Consider the following 22,015-nt stretch of genomic DNA (forward strand, 5'->3'; position numbering starts at 1 on the left):
CGACAATCTGCTGCTTTAACTGGCCTGATTTGTTTACAGCACATTCTAAAGTCGGGTTGTTGGGGCAAAGAAGCCATCCTTCATTTACACAGTATTTAGGTTTTGCAAGCTCTTTATTTATTTATTTTTTTTTTAATCTTGGAAAACATTGCTACCCGATTTGTACAGCGTAATCTGGAGTGAACAATAACATTTTATGTTGGGAACATATTATAATGTTTCTGAAGCTGGGATATGTGGGGACCACTCTAGAAACAAGCCAATGACTAGCATCAGGTTTTGCAAACATGGAAAGAGTGGGAAGTATTTTCATACCTCATGAGACTTCTTGCTCATGATTTTTTTTTTTTATGTATAGTTGCATTCCGCACATTGTCTCAGGTAAATGTGAGAAAAAAAAAGTTGGATGGAATCAAACTTGCAGCCACTATGTGAGGCCATTAGCCTAATTGCTTGCATGCAACTCTGCTTTTTCCTCTGATCACATGTTGCAAGTGAATTGAAAGGTACCTAGGCTGTAGTCCTGACAGCTGAAAATATAATGCATTATTACAGCTATACCTTAATACTAGAGAACATTGTTATAGTAATAACTCTGGCTACACTACTTGTAGACAGTGCCAGTCCTGGTTAAGTTCCTGACTCCTATGGTAAAGAAAAGGACATTGAACTGAGAAACTAAAGGCACTCAATGTACCAAATGACAGAGAACTGAGCAACCCTCTCAAAGTGATCATCACATTAAATTTTCACCTCTAAATTTAAGCTACCAATGTGCCACGAAGTTTGCGATGGAATTCCAATGAATCTTTGCATCACTTACTGTAGCAACCTATTGTTTCTGATTCAAAGTTCTGCAGTTTCCGTTTGCAGCAGTAATTAAATGTTTCTGTTTTGATGATGTATTCAGTTGGGCTGGTTGGTACATCTGGGTCTGGTTGGTGCATCTACAATAGTGCAACACTGGACTGATAAATAAACCAGAAGGGCATAGAACCGAAGCTCCTCAATTTAGCACTAATAGCACTAAAGCTCCTCAAGTGCCATTCTTAGATCTTTCCGCCACCCCGCTCTCCCAGACGTTTCCTCCTCCACGCCTCCTGTCGCCCCAGCCTCCTCCCCTCCCCATTGGCCAATCTGTGTCACGTGGAAGCAGGTGCCGCGCTTTTGTACATTTTTTTCTTTCCAGCGCGCTCCGACCGTCACTGTTGGCCCTGCGTGACGAAACTACGCGAAAACGGACTGATAGAGTGTGTTAGGGACGAGAACTTAATTGTGATGCCATGCTGCTGCGCCTTTGGTTGCCACAACCGACACGGCGATGGCAAAAGTCTTCTTTCTTTACCATCCAGCACGCGCAACGCACAAAGAAGAAAATTGTGGATATATAGGATTGGGTGGGCTGACTTCATGGAAGTGGCAAAAAATGCACGGCTTTGTGAAGTGCACGGTTCCTCATAACCTCTTCTTTTCAGCCTAGTTCACGCCTGCCGCTTCGAAAAAGTGTATGTGTTCATGCTGTGCATGCTTTTAGTGCATTTAAGTTGACTTTTTTTCTAATGTGCTCTCTTTGTTTCATGTAGTTTTGTCTTGCGGTGAAAGTGTATGCATCTGCAGCTGGTCTGTGACGTAGAAGCGACTTTATTCATGCTATGTTTTGAGCTCCACCAGAAGTTAGCACATTCTTGAAGCTTTTGCAAGGCTCACTGTGACTTAAGGATGCAGTCGTTTAGCTTCGAATGTATGCCTGCATGTATTGATTCGGTTTGTGGTGATTAACGTTTTTAATGTCCTGAAGAGACTAAAGCTATGAGGCAAGTCGTAGTGGATGGCTCCGGATAACTTTATTTAGGATGGTTTAATGTGCGCTTTGATCGTAGTTGTACGTGGGCTGGTAAATTGCTCGTTGGTGTTTCGTAATTCTCGTGGTAGCGCTGCGTCAGAACTTCGCGCCTCTGCGTTATTGTATTTCTTTATTAGATTTTATTCACTAGTTGTAACAGCGTGTCATTATTTCATATTATAGATGATGCCTCCAGGGCACCAAAGTGGAAACGGGAACATTTGTACTGTCACATACTCTCCAGAGGCCTCTGTTAGCCGTTACATGTGCCCTCCTGGAGCAATACTTGTAAAAAAAAAACAATCTATCGTTACAATTACCAAAGCACCCCGCAACGAAAAAAGTGCCCCGGAATGCTGCAACATACCACGCTCGTGCGAGAAGAATTATAGAACACCAACGAGGAATCTCTCCACGGGCCTCTTGCATTTCGCCTCTATCCCGGCTGCTGCCGGACGCATCCTCAATATTGGAGGCATGAGCAGCGGCTACTCGCACGTTTTGTGTGCAGCCTTGTAATGGCTGAGAAAGGCCGCATAGGACCGCAGGCTTGCTGATAAGCATTAGCATTTTTACTGCTTAACGTTAACATTTTTATGTGTCCGATTAAGTAAATTGGTGTCGCATACGTCATATGCACCGTATCTGAACCTACGAAAGCTCATACACATACTTTCATGCTGTCAAAACCTGAAACTCTGCTAATATGCGTGTGTTTGAGCACACCGTGTCAGCAACACAAACTGTCAACGTGCGCGTGCTTTACGCCTTAAATAACGGTCCTTTTCTCTATTTTTTCCACAATTCCAACACGACATTCTTAAGGCCAGTTACCGACTGACGAAACAAGATCTCGATTGAAAAAAACTGCTCCGCAGGGCTCGAACAAACTTTTCAGTGAATTTCCTCCAGTAGCTCGTTAGCCATTGTCTGCTACGGCAGGGCCAGCATGGGCGGTGCCACCGTCAAGCCCGCACCGAGCGGAGGAGGAAGGAAGTGGTTGGCGCTACTTTAGGAGATTGAGGGGCTTTACATAGCACTGGCTAACAACCAAAGGTTTTATTTCCAGAAGAGGCATATTAAGCAAGTGCTAACTCTTGCCTTAACGAGGGTAAAAATAGAAGGATCAGTGCTATCTCCTTTGACAATAGCGACAAAGATTGGGCGTTCAAACACGCATCTCCACGTTTTGTGATGCTCAGACTCCAAATGTATTTTATTCGCGCTGTTTGCAAATCTGCTTTATTATGTTACATTCATCAAAAATAGAAGTGCAGCCACTTCTCTGACATTAGGTGGCAAAATGACTGTAGGGAGACTTCTTAGTAAAACAGCTTCCTGTTTGTCTAATATAGTACCAATAGCACATGAGTCAGAATGTTCTAATTGTGATGTATCTGAATTGAATCAAATATAAATATTCAAGAAAAACTACCTCCAAATATTGAATCAAACACTGCAGAATATTTTCTCATTTCTTAACATAAATAAAATATAAAGTATACATAAATTTTTTTTTCCAGAAAATGGGGCTATTTCACATTATTTGATAAATTCATGCAATGCCATTTGCAACTTGATGTCTGGTCAATTGAGGAGCTCGTAAATGGGAAACAACTACTATCAGTTATGTGGCTGCACCATGGAAATGGCACTAATGAAACGAGGGAACAACATGTCACGAGATGCATGTAGAGTGTTGTGTTTGTTGTAAGATAAAAGTGGCTGCTGAGCACGAGTTCGCGGGATCGAATCCCGGCCACGGCGGCCGCATTTTGATGGGGGCGAAATGCGAAAACACCCATCTACTTAGATTTAGGTGCACATTAAAGAACCCCAGATGGTCGAAATTTCCGGAGTCCTCCACTACGGCATGCCTCATAATCAGAAAGTGGTTTTGGCACGTAAAACGCCATAATAAACAAAAAAAATAGAAAAGCATGACTGTACAGCACTGCAGGGGTGAAAATATGGTGAGACTAGCCAAATAGTTGTTTTGCCTAAATCGAGTCAACAGATCCGTGTAAGGTGGCTGCCTAAAAGCCAGGGATTCTTATGTGATGACAGGAAATTGTCTAGCAGTACTTACCTGCTCCACGCATTCACTTGGGAGCTGGTGCCGCCTCGGCTTTCCTGCCACAGAATCATCGGGAAGGGACCTCACTTGCATCAGTCTCTATCTCTCAAGACTCCTACAAGCATTGTGATCATTTATATGTGAACAGATAGAAATCGTATTTGATAATTTGCAATTCATAATTCTGGAATCAAATATCAAAGGCTATAGCACTCGTGTTGTGTCATCCTTCTTTGTTTTTGTCTTTTTAAGTGCATTATTGTTACTATGTTATACCAACAAAGCCAAGCGTCAACCCTAGTCAAAAACTATATGAATTCCTATTAGAAATTTTGAATTTTTGCACCGCCTACACATAATATAATTTCATACACAATGTGTGTGCTACATTCAACACTATTATCAACAGTCGATGCCTCAAGATCCCTGAACTATATTAAAAGCTCCCTATCCTTGGTTTTCTTCGTCGATTCATAAACTAGCATACGAAATTTTCATCCGTACCAAATTATAATATGCGTCTACAATTTGGAATCTGCATCAAAAGTACTTGATTGACACTTTAAAAGCTACTCAAAATCGTGACTCCCATTTTATCTTATCGAATTACTACAACACTATCAGCATTACTAACTTGAAATTATCTATTGTTCTGCCACTTTTACCATCAGGACATAAAATTTCACAACTCTGCCTATCCCATAAATTGTACTATAACTTTCCTGACCTTTGTTCCTCGCTTTTATTTCCACCCGCGCTCATCACATAGTCTATTCAATTCTTTAAGTATCCAAGGCCTTCATGGTTCTACTAACACTTTCAACAAATCTTTCCTTCCCGTTGCAATAGAACAGTGGAACTCGCTTCCGGAATCTGTTGTTGTTGAGCGAAACCCTTCGAAATTTCTAGAGTTACTAACCATCCATATTTTCAACTAATCATGCAAAAATGTGTGTGTGTGTGCATGTGTTTTACGCGTATTTTTAGTGTCTTTTCAGATGTGGCTTTTTGTTGCTTTGTACATGACCATACCTTCGATGTTTGTATTATTGTTTTGCCCCCCCCCCCCCTTATGTAATACCCCACATGGGGCCCTTAAGGGAATAATAAATGATGATGATGATGATGATGATGAGCGCATTTCTTGGAACTAGGCGTTTCGTTACTTTCTTGTTGATACATATACGTGCCTGCATAATTCACTAAGCCTGTTATATTGTCTGTATTTGGATGTTCATTTATAGATGCTCAAGTATGCTAGAGCCATGCATTTTGCTCAAGGAAAGACTTGCTACCCTTTTCATCAGCATAATCCCCACAAGTAATTTCACTGCAGAGCAGGGAAAGCTGAGAGAGATGGTGCACATTCTTGCATTAAGCTTAGCTTGCAGCAAATAATCACTGCACATAGAGAGGCAGGATGGTGCACTATCCTTTGTGTGTGGTGAATACTGTATATCTGCACTAAATGCCAGAATAATGCACCAACTAGCCAGGCTACAAGTCCTACTCGGTTATACGTTCATTGTGAATGAACTGTGCAACCAAGACAAAGCACACAGCAAATGACACATGCAAGCACTGCGCCCAAAATGAGGCTGTCCTCACCTGATAGGTGCTTTGGTATGGCACATGGGAAATTGCTACCATGGGAGAAGTCCAGAATACCTTTATTCAAGGTTTTGTTGTGCCCACGGGGTACAACAGGATTTTCATGGTGTGAGGTCCTTCCCCAGGACAACTCATCCCTGAAGAAAGCCAAGTGTCAGGCTGGGGGACACCTGTGCCCATTAGGTGTCCGGTGAGTTAACCGGTGCAGCATGGTTTTGAACGGAGGTCCCCTGGCAGCCGAGGCGGACACTTAACCACAAGGCAATGGCTGTGGCTGTTACAACTGTGCTGCTAGTCAATGAAAGCTGCCCTTCATGTATTTCTGCAAGTACTCGAGTGGAAGGCGTCAAGCACCAATTGACATGCGAATCCATCCAACCAATGTCTGTATTGCATGTCGGCGTTGAAATAGCTTTGGTTTATTAAATTAAAGATGGCAAAAAGCAACAGCACCAGCCTTCAAAATGAAGACTTGCTGTTATTAAGTGCACCATGGGTCCCGTAACATTAGTGGGAAAGGGTAAAGCAAGGGTAATTTTACAGAACACCTAACGAGCTCAGTGGATTATTCAGGTGAGTAAATCAAGGAAGAAAAATGTAAGGAACTACGTCATTTTAAGAGACATGCTTTTCATTTTTGTGAATAATGCTTCACAAAGGTTTGCGCATGAGATTGCACTCACGTGTTATCACTGTTACATCAGACAAACAGGAAGGTGTATAAACAACCACCTATGTTGAGTGCAACTGCACTCCTGTCTATGAAGATGGTAAAGTATAGTAGTATTAAGAAAGTACCTCGGGTAACGTGCACAGTAGATATTTGGGGCTTATAGTATCTCACCATATGAAAGCACGTGCCTCAACTGCCAGCACTTGTCACTGCTTCCGAAGGAAACAGATCATCTATGATGCTGGCCTTTTTTTTTTTTGTATGTTGACCCATGCTTTTATTTCGCACTTTTGAAAATCAAGCATTTGTTCGTTGGCCAGTGTTGTGTCCTTTGCACTGCAGGGTTTCTACACTCTAATGAATTTTTGCTGTCAGCATCACCATGAGGTTCCGGATATATTTAGGTATATGTAGGCTCTATGCCATGCCATGCTATATGACATTTAGTATATGCGAGCTATATTGCCACACCATTCTATCGCTAAAGTTGCTCATATCGGGTCCTAAATTCTTGACAAAATTATTCTTCAGAATTTTGAGAATGGCAACCCACAAACAGATGTCATGAAACAAAACACCGACAGCATGTGCCCTTTATCTTAAATCGTCTCTGACTTAAATATTAAAAGTGCGAAACATTAACAGAGCTCGAACCTGAAAATGTAATTTTATTGGCGCTCAGCTATGCAGTACCTGCAGGATGAGCCCAGGAAAGAGCTTTGCATACCCTATGGAGAAAAGTGGGGGTAAGGTTGCTAAGAAAGACATTGGCATTAATTAATAAACATAAATGAAATTGTCCAATGGCAGGAATCAAACAGGGGACCCCTAGCACAACAGCTCGTTTTTTACTTAGTCTGCTTATGTTTACTTCAATTCTTACTGCCACTACAGCTATGAGTCTTACACTTAATTTAATATTCTAGCTAGTGCTGTGTGGATAGCAAAATTTTGGGTGCAAAGCGAATTTGAATATTAAAGTTGGAGTGCATAGAAATTCAAATATTTTTCGAATACTTCCAAGTCAGATTAGCAAAAAAGTGTGCTGCAAAACATGGCCCAAAAAAGCATTCTATGTTGGTGAATTGTGCTTGTCTTTCCTTTTTTTTTTTTTTTTTTTTGTGGTCGTCGGCGTAGGAACGTGCCATAGTTTAAAAAATTTTAGTAACATTACGTTCAGGTGCATTTTTATTTTGAACTCTCAAAAATTGGGTGACCATTAGATTCGATTACCGTATTTTCGCGCATATAACCAGTACCAAAATTTCAAAAAACAATTTAATAGTAAAGTGGGGGTGCGGATTATGTGCAAACTTCACCATGCAGTGTGGCTTCACGACAGTGCGTGTTGCGCTGCCATGAAGCCACACCTCAAAATAAGGTTCTCCGTCATTCAAAGTTTCGTTATCTCCTAGAGAGAGAAGTGGTTCGTTGTGAGAGAACCGAAAGGTTGCCGCTATCATCTGCAGTTCTTGCGGGAGAAGCGCAACTGAGCGCCAACCTAGGGAACCCCACTCCTCCCCACCCCTGCGTGCTGAAGCTCCTTTCTTCCCTCTTTCACAGTCGCCCATTCTCCTCCGCTTTACGTGTAGCCATTTTGCATTGAGTAGTTAGTGAATAGCGCTTGTGGTGCCGTCCAACTCGTATGTGAGCCATTCCCACAGCGCTCCCTTGGTCTGTGCGAAGTGCTTCACGATACAGCGGAGAGGATTTTCTGCTCGGTCGCATTTGCTCCATTGCCAATGCGAGGGCTCCTCCATCTGTGCTGTCATACGAGTGTTAGCTGCAAAGTGATCCAATTCACGTCATATATCGTGTGACTTTTTCGTCTGCGATAACGTCCTGTGTGTGAATCCAGGTTTGTCAGCATCGCCAAAGAATGGGGGAACAAATCCACTGGCCGAAAATAGGACGTAGTAGAGTCGTGTATCTGCAAATGGAGACGCTTTTTGCAAAGATTTGAGCAGTGTTGTTTGCAGTTACTCTTGCGGATTATACGCTGGGATATTTTTCTCTTTTCGGGCTGTTGTAATTGGGGGTGCAGATTATACGTGGTGGCGGGTTATACACACAAAAATATTTTTCCATATTTTGTGAAAGTACAGTATAAACCGATGCTCCGCTTCGCACTTTTACGCTGCAGTCTTTCTAATCTGTGGGTGCTGATCAAGCTACGTTGTGTTAAATAGCATCAGGGTGTGCTGGTGGCCGTTAACCTTTCTGATAGGTCGAAGTTTGCAAGGAGAACTATGTTTACATGTGTCATTTAGAAGTGCTGCAATTTGATTTTCAGCGAATGAAACCTTTATATTTATTTTCCAGAATTTCCAATACTTCGAATAGTAAAAGTCCAGCGTGAATCGAATCAAATAGCAAACACTATTAGAAAAATATTCCAAAGTTCAAATATTCACACATCCCTAATTCTAAAATTTTGCTATCGCATTCATTGCTTCATCCTTATTGCAAAACTGGGATTTTTTTTTTGCTGCCAATTGATTGGCTAATGAGCATTCATGTGTTTAATGCAAATTAAAAACAAGATTGGATGTACCAAATTTTTGGGATGACTCGCCTTAGTATAACTCCTGCTAAAGTAAACAATTTGCCCTGTCTCAGCCATCTTACTATAATGTAATTCTCCCATAATAATTTTTGCTCTATATTCCTTGGTGTTAAATACTAATACAGAAATGTGTTGGAGTGCCAGTTGGTCCACAGTGGCTGCAAGTTTGAAAACGACTTGCTTAGAAAAAACCCACACTACCAAAAAATATTCCTTTGTATGTTAGTTAAATTACCTAACCAACTATATTTAATTAGAGCAGTAGAAATAACCTGCTTTCTGAAATGTCACTTCAGAATGCACTGCATGGTTTTTCATCCACAGAATAATGAAGTTTTTGAAGCTCTGTGTGGGACACTGTGTGTATTTACAAAAAAAGTAGGCATAACATCGTAGAGAATGTGAAACTCAAACATTCAGCATTACGACAAACGTTGGTTTTTCTGTGCAGCAAAAGAAACAAGCATAATATTTTTTTTACATAATCTTCTGCAAACTTTTGTAATAGTCGAACCTCACTTTAACAAATGATCAAATATAGTGAAGTAAATTACAAAAATTTCTCACTGATGTTAGTTTGTAGCAGATATATGTTAAAAACAAATATCAGATATGCATAATCAAGGTATTTTCTTGTCAGGTGTGTCTTCATCATAATGTTTTTGACTATAAAATATGCAGGAAAGAAGCAATATTTTGTCAGTGCACACCACTTAAAAGCAACACGTAGATGTCAGCATATGAATGGGTGTGATAATTAGATATAGCCAGTGAAACTAGTCTAAGCACTCGTTAATGTTTCATATTCTTAGATTCTGTAATGAGAAAGATGTTGTTTTTGATAAAGGCCATATCTTAAATAGGTAGACTGAAAGATACCTTCTTGGCTTGCCAGCAGGCTTATGCACATTATCTTTTACAAAATTTATCTTTTGTAGTTTTGTTTATCCTTATAGCACATTACTATCACACTTATCTTTTGTTTAGCTTGAAGCTGCTTTGGTTGAATAAAGCACTTAGGATTAGGTGCTTTGATACTGATGGTGTATCCAAAAAGAGAGAAAGGCAGCTGTCACAATGAATGAAAAGGGCACAATTGTACTCATCTGGTGAGACATAGCACAGAAAATTATTTTGTTCAGGGAGATAAATCCTTAACTTCTCAACTCCTTCCAATTGGAAATTTGGTACTGAGGTTACTAATTTATATTTTGCACATTCAAATTAAACAAGAAAAGAAAAAAAATAAAATAAATCCAAGAATGTTTTTGTGCGAACAACAGTTTTCTGTCATGAATTACGTAGATTGTAGGAAGCTTATGGCACTTCAAATTACTAAACTCTCAATCATAAGTGTGGGTGCAAACTACTTTAATATTATTTATGTGCAACCTAATGCATGTAATAGGCCTTAATGAGTGGCAAGCTCTAAAGATGCACCACAGAAGCCTAATCGCAATGTACTGCATTGTGTGGACATTAGCAAAATTTCAGAACAAACCAATGATCTATAGAACCAAGTGTGCAAAAATGATGTAATTAAAGCTGCAGGAACTGTGATTTCTTGCATTAGTTTTTGCTTTTCTCTTTGTCAGATATTCCTTATAAGGAAGGCATTGCAATAGACTGTTTTGGTAATTGTAGAGCTAGCTTTCCTTCGAAGTACTTTGCTCAACTAATGGCGGCGTAGTCATTTTTGCAAACAGTATGTACAAGCACGCCTTGCTTGTATTATGGCATGGAAAATGTCGACATGTCTCTCGTGATGAAACCGTGTGCAAGAGGCAAACCCCAGCATGTGCAGCTAGCACTTTGTCTTCATTTGAACGATGACTGGTGTCGGCATTAGTTGGGCAAATGTGCAGTGCGGAGAAGCATACTTGCAAATTACGAAAAGGGTCTACTCTGCAGGAGTCATTGGACAGGCAACATTCTTGACTAAAGGAGAAACTTTACTGATCTCGTGGTCAAGTGTAGTTCCGCTACTATAGGAGTCAATAATTTTGAAACTTTCTTGCTTGTTCCAGTGGCCTGGTCGAAAAGAAGCTAGCAGCGTGTGTCAACATAGTTCCTGGCATTGTCTCTGTGTAAGTGGCTGGATTTTCTTTTCTTTTTCTTTTTTACTCTGGTAACTGTAGGTACAAGGAAGAGCCTCTTTAGTATGTAAAGTAAGCTGTGAAGGAAGCCTTGAGCATTCTATAAAAGACTGCAGGTAATGGGCCTGTTCTGCTGTCATCCTTGCTAATAACTTTTTGAATTTCACGTTGCACTTTAGGTAAGATGCCAAGTTCATGCTAGTATGCACCCCTTTGCTATGTTTTCAGGCATGTACCCAGAGGAGGAAGGCTCAGACCCCCCCAATTAAGCAGCATACCTCACCCTCCTCCCCCACCACACTCCTCATGACACATTCCTAAAGCGCCGCCAAACAAATGTTGAGACTTGACAGCTATTCGGCAGTCAACATTTTGCATCCTTTTTCACTCCTTTTGGATGGCGGTAATTATTGGCATCTTCTGGGGTGTGAAGGCCAGTTTTCTCATCGATTCGGTGCCCGCGCGATTAACTCCAGATGCATTCAGTTGTCACCATCTATTCAACAGTCACGCGCATTGCTGTTGCTTTGTTAGGCCAACCTTCTTTGTTTAGGCTGATCCATAAACCAGGAAAAGGATTCAGTTTGTAGTCAGCTGATTTGTATGCTCGTGGAACGAGTTGCGGCCGGAGAAAATGGCAGTTATGTTTAACTTTTCCTTTTGCTTCATGATTTCTTCGAGTGGCAGCTCACCATGACGCTGTCAGATCCTCGAAACCGTATATTCGCGGTATGGGTTATATGGTTATGCTATTATAGTCCGATACAACTTAAGTCTGCAGTGAAGCCCTACCCACGCCCTCATAACTGTTCCTCCGTGAGGCTGCAAATAATTTGTACTTTAAGCTTTTCGTGTTACCCAAATAAGGCAGTAGCCACAAAAATTAAATTATTAGCGCCTAATTTTATACGTTTTCCCCTTGCCTATTATAGTGGAATGGCGAAAGCCTAATTCTTTATTGAACTGAAATTAAATGCTTGCTTTGCTGCAACTACTGTATTTGCTCCAGTCTAACGTGCCCTCAATTGTAATGCACACCCGTTTTCCGTGACCAAAAAATTAAAAAATATGAAAACCTCTATTGTAATGCACACCTGTTTTCCTGACCAAAAAAAGAAAAGAGTACAATACTGCACACCTCGTGCTGTTATATAGAAATACTATTTTCTCTCATTTGGAAAAAACAGATTTATTCCCAATACACTAAAGTTGCGATGAATAAAAACAGAAATGGAAGCGGCGTACCTTGCCGCCAAGATTTTCACTGCGCCGGTACGAGTCGCATGGGGCAATTGATATCACTCGTCGTTGCTATCAGACCACTCCTTATTGCTATAACAGACCAAAGCATTTCATCCTCGGTGCTGTCCATGGCATTCGAAATCCCACACATTTTGAAGGCCTTGTTGACCATGGCAGACAGGATCGTGCACCATGCATCTTTCACCCATCCAGCAAAATCCTGCAGCGAGGCACGCTTCATTTTATTGGCGGGCGTGAATTCATGGCAGCCACTGACAAGCCATTCGCTGTAGAGCACCCGAATTCTATCTTTCACTGGCTTGTTCAAACAAACATCGAGCGGCTGGAGCTGCGATGTCATGCCGCCAGGTATCACGACAAGGTCAGTGTTGCATGCACCCAGCTTGTCCTTGATGCGCTGGTCAAGGTGGCATCCGAACGTGTCGAGCACAAGCGTCCCACGCAGACCCAAACTGCTGCCGGGTCTCTTCCGCCAAACGTTATCAATCCAGTCAGCGACCAAGTCCGTTGTCATGCAACCTTTTTCATTTGCGCGCACAGTCATGCCACTCGGAAACACGATTCCTTTTGGGAGCGTCTTCCATCTGAAGATAAAATACGGGGGCAGCTTGTGCTCATCTGCAGTGCAACAAAGCATTGCGGTGACTAGTTTTTCGTGGCCAGAAGACAAAACGTGCACTTGCTTTGCCCCCTTCTTTTCAGCGGTTGTAGTGGCTGGCATGTCAAAGTAAGTCGGCATCTGATCGGCATTTCTAGTCTGTGAAATTTCTCTTCATATTCTTCGGGCAATTTTTGGCATATCCCTGTCCGCCTTCGAAGAGAAAAGCCTTTTCTTTTCATAAAATTTGATAGCCAGCACCTGCTCACTTTGAAGTCACTCCGCATTAGCCCTTTCTGTAGGGCTAACTGCATCGTCTGTACATTGAGGAGGTCGGTCGTCACAGGCTGCTGTGCCGCTCGTTGCTCTTGCACGTATTCCGCGAGCAGCTCTTCTATTTCGGCGAAGTGGCTCTGCTTCGGTCCACTGAAACCCTTCCTTGTTGCTTTGCTGGCGAAAATATTCTCCTTGTGCTTGTGCCAGTCCCGCGCGCAAGTTTCGGGAAGTCCGCACGCCTGTGATGCGGACCGATTTCTGTCCGTCTCCACGCACATGATAACACCCCTTTAAATGCGGCATCCTGGTGGACTCGGCATGTCTGTGCAGTCACCGCTTCCATGCTGATTGAATAAATGCAGAAAATGGGAAGACAGGTGGTAGACTAGGTTACACCAGTGCCTGGTTACACGTACAACATGGAGGTATGCACTTGGAGGAAGCTATGGCAGCTAGGCTAGAAGTGCGTACGAGGCCAAATGTCGATGGCGATATGGTAACGGGGATTTAGGGTCGTACTCGATTCTAACGCACATGTGATTTTTGGACCCGTTTTATCGGAAAAAAGGTGTGCATTAGATTCGAGTAAATACGGTATGCCTCATTGGCTCTTCAGCAAAGTTCAGCTATGATAATTTCTTTACAAAACCCATTTTATCACATAAAAAAACTGAAACTGAAACACATTCAGGCTTTTGTTACCAACAATGTATATCACAAAGAGCTTCAGTTCACGACTAAGTTGCTGCTCTCTCTTTTGCAGATATGAGTGGAAGAATGAAATTCAGACTGACTCTGAAGTTCTCATGGTAAAATACTGTTTTCTTTATACCTTTATAAATATAGATTACAACCACTGATAATGTTGCTTTAAGGTGCAACATTAGTCTCTTAGTGTTGGTCCATTAGCTTAACTCCAAATTTTTTGATTGTGGGTTATGACCATTGCTGCCATTTTAGCAATTTCGTCGCTAGATTTAGCAACTTTTTAGTCTGTTTAGCGGCATTGTTTTCAATTTAGCGACATGAAAAAACAATTGGCCACATTTTAGCGACTTCAGTGTTGGGAAAGTAGCTTAGGAAGAAGCCTTCTAGAACTCACTTTATTATTCAAAGCTACCTGCGAGCAGGTGAAATTGACTGTGTGATGCCTAGGCTCCGTGAATATGATGAAACAATGGTTGCCTTCACATGACTAACGTTGTGCTCACAAAATGCATGTATTTATTTTATTTCAATTTATTTTATTGTTTAGCAAACCAATTTAAATGGGTCTTAAGACTCCAAGTTCTGCAGCTTTCACTAGGAACATTAAGTTGGTGGAAATTTACAAATTTTATTGTGAGATTCAGCTATGGAGCAGACGAATGATAAAATAGGTAGACTTTAGAAAAGGCATGCATATAGGAGTGGCTGGGCTTGTTCACACGAGCATGAGCACACTGTTTTCTTATTGCATGACTTTTGGACAAATTGCTACTGCAAAGGACCAAATGGCAGAAGCGTTGTATTTTCCCTGCACAAATACCACGTAATTGTCATCATTATGTTAACATGGGACCTTGTGCATTTTGCATAATTTTGCTATCCTTTGCAGGAGGGCTCAGAACGAGAACATTTTGAGGGATAATGTGGACCAAGTGCCTTTTTATGCTAGGAAAATCAGATTACTTGTGCTTTTTGGGATTGTGCTCCATTTAGAACTTCACAACCTGAGTGTAAATGCCAAGTTCCAGCTGTCATCATCCATTGTTATGTATAATTGTAAAGTAAAAGCCCACTAAACACTGCTGGTAAATTCACTGTATATTCCTTGCCCACACGGACTCTAAACAAATGTGAGACTTTTTGGTAAATGATGTACGCCATGCTAGCGTATATTATAATATTCCAATATACCTACATTACCTAACATTTATTCAGAAGTTCTAGCAACGTTGCAAAAAAATTTATCAAAAATTTAGCTACCTCCTTGTCTCACTTTAGCGATACGTTTAAAAAAATTATTGTAACATTGGTTGCAATATCAAGAATGGTCACATTATTTTCAGCTGAGAATTCTGAAGTGGTGTTTTAGGGCATGACCAAAGGAAGCACAGATAAGCATGCTATTGAGTAATGCAAGATACAACAGCAGCTTGACCTAGCTGGGAATCGGTTTTTTTCTAGATTAACAAAAAAGTTTATACGATAAAGTGTGATAATGTAAGCTTGTATGATACAACAGTTTCCCTTCTTGCGAGAAATCGTTTTGCCATAAAAGGTCATATCTGCCATTAAGTAGAACCATTGCTTCTGGCATGCATTTTCTTCCCTCTCTCGTTTTCTAGATTTCATATTTATCTGACTGACAATGTTGGTTCTTTTTTTTTTTTCTTTTATTGATGCTTATGCAATGAACTCATGAAATACCTGGAGCTATTGTGGGAAGGGCTTTGTGATACAGTGTATTATTTTTTCATGCATATAACCTGCCTGCTGCATTGTTGCCTGCACTTCTACTTAAAGCCTGCAATGCATGGAGCAAACTGGTAGTGTCCAAGCAATTAACTTTGTCCGGTGGTGAATGCCTGTCATTAAATAAATAAACGCCAGATGCCAATGTGGCCTGGCGTTTATTAGGCAAACACCGCTGCCACCGGAAGTGCCCATCACACGGTGGCGAACAGCCAATCCACATGTTGAATTACTCGTACTGTCATATCATGGCTTCCTGTTTCTTTTCTAGCAATGGTGGACAAGTTGCAAGATGACCGGAACATAAATTTATTAGCCATTGTAAATTTATTTGGGTATTATGAAACAAAAATATTGCGATAAACCACTACTTTGCTCGTTGTATGGATACTAAAATGTTTTCACTCTGTCTAGTCACATTCATAGCAACCTGGCAAATGCACTGTGGCACTCGCCTCTTTTCGCTCCATGTAACATAAGCCAGCGAATATTCCGAGACGCTGCTCCACTTCTTTTTCTGATACACAGTGCTCATTGTCAAAGTTACCTGCATATACTCTAGGGCCTTTACAGAAAGAAGAGAAAACCTGCAAATATAACGGGCATAAATAACTGCATACAACAATGCTCAGACTTTCTTAAAAGCAAACAGGCTCAATTGCTGGCACAAAGCAAGGCTTAAGAAACAATTATTGTTCTGTATATTTGTACCCACCATGATGTCTCAGTGGTCACGGACTCAATTGCGGACTGCGAATTCCTGATTACAAAGGGGGCAGAATGCAAAAGTGCTTGTGTATGTTGCTTTGGGTGCACATTAAAGAACCGCAGGTTGTCAAAATTAATCCAGAGCATTCCACTACAGCATGTCTCGTATCTTACTGTGCTGTTCCAGGAGATTAAACCCCACATTTTACTTTTAGATATTCAATCCTTACAGTTTTCATTGCTGCTCTTTTGCAGCATGGCAATGTGGAGTGTATTTACGTGTGAGTGGAGTGCGTTGCTCGAAAGCTGCACTCGAAAGAAAAATTTGCGACTAACCAGCACCCTGACTTTGCAGATTTAAAAATATTTGTTGAAGGTTATGTTTGTGTAACCACAGCAATTTGTGTGGCTATCTGGGGTAGCAGAGTTTGGCTAGGCTACACACAGTGCCATATGACCAGTGGCTGTACTGTGATTTGCAGTTGACATTTATAGTGACATACTTTCCCCAATTTGCTCCATGGTGATCATTTTGGTTGGGTATGCCATTTCAATCTTCTTCATATTCTTTATCATTTTCACATTTCGGGGAAGACTGCGCTACAGAGCTGAAAATCTGCAAGTCATGTTAGTTTTGACTTATGATGTAAAAAGCAATTTGACATTTGTCATGGAGTGTTAGGCAAGTTTGCAGTTATATATACTGTACCTCTGGCATGACGCAAACAAAGTTGTTAACCCAGTTTTATGTTCAGTAGCCATATGTTGAAATCATCATCATCCTTGACATCAAACGTTCACGGTCTGCAAAATTTAAGAAAAAGCTGAATGTTTGTGCAGCATGGCTGCACAGCACAGCATGCTATGTTTGGATTTCCAGCCTAAACTAGTATATGTAAATAACACAGTGGTGTGTGGCTTTGCTGGCAACAGCCACAAACTGCTAGGGAATGCAACGTTTTCTCAGATCTCGCACAGAAAAAGCTTTTGACACTGACTTTACCTATATTCTCTCATTTACTGTTCCTTGCTTATGGGGTGTGCGGGCCACACTGCATGACGAAGGTGCAACATTATCGTCACTTAGTGTCCTCTCCTTGCATTGGGCAGTCATCTTTTGCTTTTGTGCATGCAGCCTAAACTAGCCAGTTACTTCAGTCTTTTGCCATTTGCACTAGAGGAACACCTCCAGGTCTGAGGGCCAGTGAGGCCATACTAACACTAACATACAAAGGTCTGGCAAGTGGCAAAGTCCTGGTTTGGTGAGGCAAACTTCCTTGCCAAACCAGGACTGCGTGAACTTGCTGTAATACTTGGCACTTTTCATATCAATCATGCGAATGTTGTGCAGTGCATTTAAAGACCGAAAATAATTTCATTTTTTTATGTCATACATCCAGCCAGTGTCTTGCATGTTTCATACTGCTTTTTTTTTCTCTTGATTTTTTTTTACTGAATTTAAGCTCTGTTTCTGAGCATCCCTGACACACCTGTGTGAAAATAGAAGTAGCCAGGATTTCCAGCCTAAGATGTTTGTTATTTTGCATTCAGGTGATCAAATCACGGGCATCACGGCTAGATGAAATGACGAAATATGTTCGGTAAGTCAAATGATATTGCTTTTGTTCTGCTGAGGTGCTCATAGCAAGGTACTTTAAACCTTGTGCTCAATTGTTCAAGGTGTCCAAGCTTGTTGAGAAGCCATCTTAATGAATGAATGTTGGGAGCGCAATTTGCTTCACATGGCCATTATGTCATGAATCTTCTGCATATGGTGCAACTCTTCAAACTTTCACTGCAGCGTCATGGTTAGAAAGGTACTCCTGAACTCCATTCTTTCTAATTCCTTGAGGACTTTTTCATATAATAGTAAAGGCTTGATAAGATTTATGGCGCACTTTTCACATCTGAAGACATCAAGGAACACATTTTCAAGAGCTAGAAAGGTTGGCTTCTCTGTACAAGAAAATTATTTCTTGGAATCACCCAAAAAATTATAAAGTTCAGTGACTACTGATTACCTTAATTGAATTGCTGTGAATGGCATTTATGAGCCCTTGACTCCTGGATACATTTAGAGGAATACATGTGGTTTTGAGAAGTGGCCCCATTAATTGTGCTAAACATTAAGAAAGCTCTGGTGCCAGATAAAGAGATATTGAAATATTCTGTACAATTCTGAGATGCTGCACCACAATCTGAAAAAGCATGCACACTGCACACAACAACAGAAGCACCTGTCTGCATTGTCGCTTATTTGTAAGTAGTGGTACATACAAGACATGCCCATTGAGTGAGCGATCCATGGAGTGGCCCTTACTGTGTACTGTACCTGTTCTTGACTAACCTCCTATAGTGGGTATGCACCGCTACTAAAGGAAAATTAGATCACATCACTGCTCCTTACTGTGCACATCTGGGCATTGTGGTGTGCTGCTCGAGACTAGCCTGGCCGAAAAATTGTGCAGAAATCATCGATGATGATTGTCAATGTAAGCGAATAGCCAAATGCTTCTAGAAAGCTATTTGCTTTATTAAAGGAATGATGTGTTTGATGGTGTATATGTGTTACAGTGAGGGTGGCACTTGTTTCATTTTGTGCAATTTCATAGAACACAGCAGTTAACCAGCACATGTGTGGCAATATAGTATAGGTGGCTCTACATATAAGCCGATACATCACGTGTATGTTGCCTCCAGCAGCACAAGCACCAGTGTGGCTGGTGACTGCCACCTTCTTTTCCTGCAGCCACCACAAGGGGAGTGGGTGGCATGAGCTTTCCTGGGCGCTTCACCACAGTATCTAAACCTTCAGATGCCATAAAGCTTATACACGACTACTTATGTGTGACAGCACATGTGTCTCGTAAAGCTAGTCGGCATTCAGCAACGTATGCACGCCACAACTCAGTTGCATGAGAGCGTGTGCCCTTTGCGTTGGCGCCTTTGTATGAGCAGTTAGGGTCTGCCCACCAACTACAAAAGTGAACGAAAGAGGCAACAAAAGTTATTTGATTGATTACCTTTGGTGTTTGTGAGCGCCCAACGGAAATATGTTTGCTCACACACTGTGGCCATAGAGTAATGTTTAGAATGTTCCGCTTGAAAATGGGAGATCATAGGTTCGATTCCAGGTTGCATGTCATTTTGTTCCATGCCTGAAGCAAAGTGTAAGAAATGAAAAAAAGAAATCAGCCCATTTTCTTGCTGATAAATACTGTTTGCAGTGAAAAATAAAATGCCACACACAGAAGTTCTGTGCACTGGGTTTTTAGCATAATATATATATAGTGCTGCCCTGGGGTGCGATTGGAGATCGTTGTTCGGCGCGTTCGTTCGGTTACCGGCGCGCGCGATTGGCCTACTCCGCGCCGACGTCGCCAGCCGCGGGGCGCGGCCACATTTTTGGTGACGTCAAAATGACGACACGCTTCTGTCAATCATCGTGCAACTGAGCACGTCGTTTGCTAGACGCCGAACCCGACAGAAGTTGGGAAGTTTGGAGCGATCATACACTTGTTACGAGACCGGCTTCACATGGTGCGTCTGGTGGATTGGATTAGATCTAACTGGCAGCTGTGGAATGGCACGTTCGGATCCAACCCATAGTTTAATTCAAGAAAATAGAGCTTGCATTGGGAACTTAGGTGGTTGCGCTGGTGTTGCTCGAGGAGGAAGGAGAGCGGGTGGCGGTGCGAAACGCGTTTGAAGAAATGGCAGAAAGCGAATTCTGGCGTCGCTTTCGTTTCTTGAAACAAATAGTGCGTTGGTTGTACGGCGAAATCGACCCCATCATCGGTGCCAGCGAGCCACTGGAATGTTGTTGCATCTTGAAAAGCGCACCACTGCTCCCGTCATTTCTTTTTCCTTCTCGTTGTGCCCGACACCACCTAGTGACGATGCAGAGAAACTACTAGTTATCAATTGTAGTAGTCACACATACCACTATTTGAAAACGTGTTTAAGCTGGAGTAGAAAAAAATACATTTTTTAGATAAAGATTTCATTCATTGGAAGACGAGAAACATTTCGTTTTGTATACTGTTTAGTGTAGTATACAAACGAGGGAAGTAAACTTCCGGGGAGTTCACCGCTTGCCGATTGGCTGCTCTCTCTGCCCCATTCTCAGAAATGTTGCCTACTTCCACTTTGTGACGTTGCAGCAACCGAACAGAATGTGTATCGAACAAAGATCTCCGATCGTGCCCCTGGTGAACCGTTCATGTTGGAAAGTAGAAAAGTGTTGATTCTTGTTGCTTTGTGTTTGTTAAATGCACTGTGATATCACACATTGTTGAACTAAAACTAAGCAGCTTTGTTTCTTTGCTGTGACCTTCTGATTCGGTTGACCTCCTCCATGTGAGTTGGTATGAAACAATATTCTGAAGTGCTAATTTTTCTAATGTGGTGCTTCATAATGCTGCTAGGAGAACTGGCAGATGACAGGCATGATGCCAACACCAATATTACTTATGACCAGGTGGATAATGCTAATGGTTATGATGATGATGTGGTTCTTGTGTTTGAAAGAAGCCCGTGAATATACTCAAAGTGCCTCAAGTGGCCAGTCAGGCGGCAATATTGCATGTATTTTCAAGCTTTTTTCATGTTCTTTTATGCTAACTTTATATAGCACATATTGAGCAACAAAAAGCTATATCTGGAGTTGTTCATGTTGCTCTACAATTTTCTCATTGACACTTTTCATCTAATTATAATATTTGAGAAGTTGATTAACTAATACTAATTATGGCATTTTGTGGAATGCAAAAAAAGTAATCTGGGTATCTCCAAGCAACAGCAATCATTACCTTGGTTCTGTCCAGCTACGTGACATTTACATGTTCTTAAATCTTGTGCATGATAGTTGGAACACCCTGTATACTATCAAGGCAATCTTGGCAAAGCTGCCATACATGTAATTGTTTAATTTTATAATTGTCTAATTTACAATTGTCTAATAGTATTGAAGCAGATTTAATTAAATTCTGGAGTTTTATATGCCAAACCATGATATGAATATGAGGCATGCAGAATAATTTTGACCACCTGGGGATCTTTAACGTGCTCCCAATGCACGTTACATGGGCAGTTTTGAATTTTGCCCCCATCAAAATGCGGTCACTGCAGCCGGGATTTGACCTAAGCAGCTGACATGTGCACCTGGTGGTTAATAGATATGATGTAGATCCCAGCTCGTCACATCATGGATTTTCAATGTGCCGTAGGCACCGGCTAATCTCAGAGGTCATGTCAAGGAGCTGCATTGGTTCTCAACATTTTGTGTTCTGCATAATTTATGGCAAATGGTAATGACAGCACCTTTTTTTTTCGTTTCAATATTAAAAACGTCTCCATTTTGCTTCTTCCATTTACTCGTATTTTGAACCTTAAAATTTGGCATGGAAGTTGCTCTATATGTACACTGTCTTAAACTGGGTGTATTATGCAGACCAAAATTTCATTGCAGCTGGCCTTTAAACGCCATTATGTGGTTTTGTGCTGTGCATGTGGACATCCAAGGCTGCCACCTGCTCACACGTATTGCACGCGAGCTTGCTGACACAGGTTCACATGTTGCATTTTGTACTTTTAACTCCACTGTACAGCGGTGGTCTGCAGACAGGTGTGGTGGTAGTCATGGAAACTTTTGTGCATTACCAACCATAGTAAGAGCGAGTATGTGTCACTTTGCAGGGACAACCACCCTTACGAAGTGTGCGAAGTCATATCCACACCGGTAAGTGTTCTTTGCACTTTCACTGAACAGTGTCATCATGTCCCTGCTTCAAAAGGGCCCTAATGCCAAGTGTCCCGCACATCACCCAACCATCTCCAGTTTTCTTT

At 41.5% G+C, this 22,015-nt stretch overlaps 1 protein-coding gene across 3 annotated transcripts in view; it reads left to right on the forward strand.

Moving 5' to 3' along the window:
• LOC126516702 (protein CutA homolog) overlaps positions 1-22,015 on the forward strand; it is a 30,429-nt gene that overhangs the window by 3,147 nt on the left and 5,267 nt on the right. For 2 of the 3 annotated variants that reach the window (XM_050166802.3, XM_050166803.3), the window contains exons 3-6: positions 10,798-10,857; positions 13,767-13,812; positions 17,720-17,769; positions 21,866-21,908. In XM_050166802.3, coding sequence (XP_050022759.2) covers positions 10,798-10,857; positions 13,767-13,812; positions 17,720-17,769; positions 21,866-21,908 — 199 coding nt within the window. The remainder of the gene's footprint in view (positions 1-10,797; positions 10,858-13,766; positions 13,813-17,719; positions 17,770-21,865; positions 21,909-22,015) is intronic. The other variant, XM_072285495.1, reaches the window with a different exon arrangement.

This window comes from Dermacentor andersoni, chromosome 1 (assembly GCF_023375885.2).
Source record: "Dermacentor andersoni chromosome 1, qqDerAnde1_hic_scaffold, whole genome shotgun sequence".
NCBI lineage: Eukaryota > Metazoa > Arthropoda > Arachnida > Ixodida > Ixodidae > Dermacentor > Dermacentor andersoni.